This window comes from Lottia gigantea (genome assembly GCF_000327385.1).
Source record: "Lottia gigantea unplaced genomic scaffold LOTGIsca_21, whole genome shotgun sequence".
Classification (NCBI taxonomy): Eukaryota; Metazoa; Mollusca; class Gastropoda; family Lottiidae; genus Lottia; species Lottia gigantea.
In genome coordinates, this window is record NW_008708458.1 from 1,989,401 (window position 1) to 1,993,788 (window position 4,388).

The window sequence follows — 4,388 nt, forward strand, 5'->3', positions numbered from 1 at the left end:
TTACAGTAGTAATACCAGAATCTTATAATAAACAACTCAAATATGTCGACTTCACAGTAGTAATACCAGAATCTTATAATAAACAACCCAAATATGTCTACTTTACAGTAGTAATATCAGAATCTTATAATAAACCACCTAAATATGTCGACTTCACAATAGTAATATCAGAATCTTATAATAAACAACCCAAATATGTCTACTTTACAGTAGTAATATCAGAGTCTTATAATAAACCACCCAAATATGTCGAATTCACAATAGTAATATCAGAATCTTATCATAAACAACTCAAATATGACAACTTCACAATAGTAATATCAGAATCTTATAATAAACCACCCAAATATGTCGACTTCACAATAGTAATATCAGTATCTTATAATAAACAACTCAAATATGTCGACTTCGCAATAGTAATATCAGAATCTTATAATAAACAACCCAAATATGTCGACTTCACAATAGTAATATCAGAATCTTATAATAAACAACTCAAATATATCGACTTCACAATAGTAATATCAGAATCTTATCATAAACAACTCAAATATGTCTACTTTACAGTAGTCATATCAGAATCTTATAATAAACCACCTAAATATGTCGACTTCACAGTAGTAATATCAGAATCTTATAATAAACAACCTAAATATGTCGACTTCACAATAGTAATTCCAGAATCTTATAATAAACAACTCAAATATATCGACTTCACAGTAGTAATATCAGAATCTTATCATAAACAACTCAAATATGTCTACTTTACAGTAGTAATATCAGAATCTTATAATAAACCACCTAAATATGTCGACTTCACAGTAGTAATATCAGAATCTTATAATAAACAACCTAAATATGTCGACTTCACAATAGTAATACCAGAATCTTATAATAAACAACTCAAATATGTCTACTTTACAATAGTAATACCAGTATCTTATAATGAACCACCTAAATATGTCGACTTCACAGTAGTAATATCAGAATCTTATAATAAACAACTCAAATATATCGACTTCACAGTAGTAATATCAGAATCTTATCATAAACAACTCAAATATGTCTACTTTACAGTAGTAATATCAGAATCTTATAATAAACCACCTAAATATGTCGACTTCACAGTAGTAATACCAGAATCTTATAATAAACAACTCAAATATGTCTACTTTACAATAGTAATACCAGTATCTTATAATGAACCACCTAAATATGTCGACTTCACAGTAGTAATATCAGAATCTTATAATAAACAACCAAATATGTCGACTTCACAATAGTAATATCAGAATCTTATCATAAACAACCCAAATATGTCGACTTCACAATAGTAATACCAGTATCTTATAATGAACCACCTAAATATGTCGACTTCACAGTAGTAATATCAGAATCTTATAATAAACAACCAAATATGTCGACTTCACAATAGTAATATCAGAATCTTATCATAAACAACCCAAATATGTCGACTTCACAATAGTAATATCAGAATCTTATAATAAACAACTCAAATATGTCGACTTCACAGTAGTAATATCAGAATCTTATAATAAACAACTCAAATATGTCGACTTCACAATAGTAATATCAGAATCTTATAATAAACCACCCAAATATGTCGACTTCACAATACTAATACCAGAATCTTATAATAAACAACTCAAATATATCTACTTTACAATAGTAATATAAGTATCTTATAATAAACCACCCAAATATATCGACTTCACAATACTAATACCAGAATCTTATAATAAACAACTCAAATATATCTACTTTACAATAGTAATATCAGTATCTTATAATAAACAACTCAAATATGTCGACTTCACAGTAGTAATATCAGAATCTTATAATAAACAACTCAAATATGTCGACTTCACAGTAGTAATATCAGAATCTTATCACAAACAACTCAAATATGTCGACTTCACAATAGTAATATCAGAATCTTATAATAAACAACTCAAATATGTCGACTTCACAGTAGTAATATCAGAATCTTATAATAAACAACTCAAATATGTCGACTTCACAATAGTAATATCAGAATCTTATAATAAACCACCCAAATATGTCGACTTCACAGTAGTAATATCAGAATCTTATAATAAACAACTCAAATATGTCGACTTCACAATAGTAATATCAGAATCTTATAATAAACAACTCAAATATGTCGCCTTCACAATAGTAATATCAGAATCTTATAATAAACCACCCAAATATGTCGACTTCACAATAGTAATATCAGTATCTTATAATAAACAACCCAAATATGTCGACTTCACAGTAGTAATATCAGAATCTTATAATAAACAACTCAAATATGTCGACTTCACAATAGTAATATCAGAATCTTATAATAAACAACTCAAATATATCGACTTTACAGTAGTAATATCAGAATCTTATAATAAACAACTCAAATATGTCGACTTCACAGTAGTAATATCAGAATCTTATAATAAACAACTCAAATATGTCGACTTCACAATAGTAATACCAGAATCTTATAATAAACAACTCAAATATGTCTACTTCACAATAGTAATATCAGAATCTTATAATAAACAACTCAAATATGTCGACTTCACAATAGTAATATCAGAATCTTATAATAAACAACTCAAATATGTCGACTTCACAATAGTAATACCAGAATCTTATAATAAACAACTCAAATATGTCTACTTTACAATAGTAATATCAGAATCTTATAATAAACAACTCAAATATGTCGACTTCACAATAGTAATATCAGAATCTTATAATAAACAACTCAAATATGTCGACTTCACAATAGTAATATCAGAATCTTATAATAAACAACTCAAATATGTCTACTTTACAGTAGTAATACCAGAATCTTATAATAAACAACTCAAATATGTCTACTTTACAGTAGTAATACCAGAATCTTATAATAAACAACTCAAATATGTCGACTTCACAGTAGTAATACCAGAATCTTATAATAAACAACCCAAATATGTCTACTTTACAGTAGTAATATCAGAATCTTATAATAAACCACCTAAATATGTCGACTTCACAATAGTAATATCAGAATCTTATAATAAACAACCCAAATATGTCTACTTTACAGTAGTAATATCAGAATCTTATAATAAACAACCCAAATATGTCGACTTCACAATAGTAATATCAGAATCTTATCATAAACAACTCAAATATGTCAACTTCACAATAGTAATATCAGAATCTTATAATAAACCACCCAAATATGTCGACTTCACAACAGTAATATCAGTATCTTATAATAAACAACTCAAATATGTCGACTTCGCAATAGTAATATCAGAATCTTATAATAAACAACCCAAATATGTCGACTTTACAGTAGTAGTACTAAAATCACTGAAATTGTGCTTTAAACAGAGACAAACTCCCTGGATAAATATTTCTTTATTTGTGCTCTTGACAAATATAGAATTAGTATTTACCGTATACTCGGAGTATTACTTTTACTCAAAGATAGTGTCATTCATCTCATTTAAAATATAACTCCAGCGAATTGTAGTGTTTACATTAAAACTTCAGTCTGATAAACCTTATCTTAAGTTATAATATTGAATATATCAGCACGATGGACCTTTAACCTTGGATAGTGTCGATACCACAGTAGTTAAGAAGTGATGCTCACCAGGCAGTGAAAATATTTAATGATTCTTGTTATTGAAGGGGCAAGTGGCGCAAAGGTAAGACTTATTAAAAGTTTTAATGGGCAACGTATTGCTTTTGTGTAAGGTATTGTTTTCTAATGTAGATGTAGGAAATTAGCATTAGTCTAGATTGTTTTTCTGTCATATAAGTTGAATATCATTTCCAAGAATATTGGCCTTGTATCAGAGTAAGAAATGTTTTCCAAGAGAATTAGTCAAGTAATGTTTTTATGACATAGATGTAGGCAATGTTTTTCCAAGAGAATTAGTCAAGTAATGTTTTTCTGTCATATAAGTAGTCTAGATGGGATTAGGAAATGTACTCGTATTAGCCTAGTATTAGCCTGTTATAGAAGTAAGAAATGCTCTCCAATGTATTTTCGCAGTAATGATGCCATAAAAATATATTCTACTTTCACTTCCAAAATAGCATTAGATGTTTAAACCGCCTTCCTAGATTAGCAATTTTACCAGAGGAACTCCTACGTCCCCGCATCATGCCTTGGAAAAGGGGAGCGCTTGAGCGCTCAGATACCCCAACTCTATCCTCCCATAACCCGACCCCCTTTCAATGTTTTCCATGCTACGTAACTGATTAGTTTTATATGTAGATGGAGCTGTGTAACGGACTTTAAATATTTATCACTGTTAACAATTGTATTAGTTAATTACATGCCTAATGACACATGACACATC

The 4,388-nt window shown here is 28.7% G+C and overlaps 1 protein-coding gene across 1 annotated transcript in view; it reads left to right on the forward strand.

The window, feature by feature from the left end:
- Nucleotides 1-1,283, forward strand: part of LOTGIDRAFT_159697 (hypothetical protein) — a gene marked incomplete at both ends in the record, with an annotated part of 20,232 nt that extends 18,949 nt beyond the window's left edge. The window contains one exon of the mRNA XM_009054186.1: nucleotides 109-1,283. Coding sequence (XP_009052434.1) covers nucleotides 109-1,283 — 1,175 coding nt within the window. The remainder of the gene's footprint in view (nucleotides 1-108) is intronic.
- Between the last annotated feature and the right edge of the window lie 3,105 nt (nucleotides 1,284-4,388).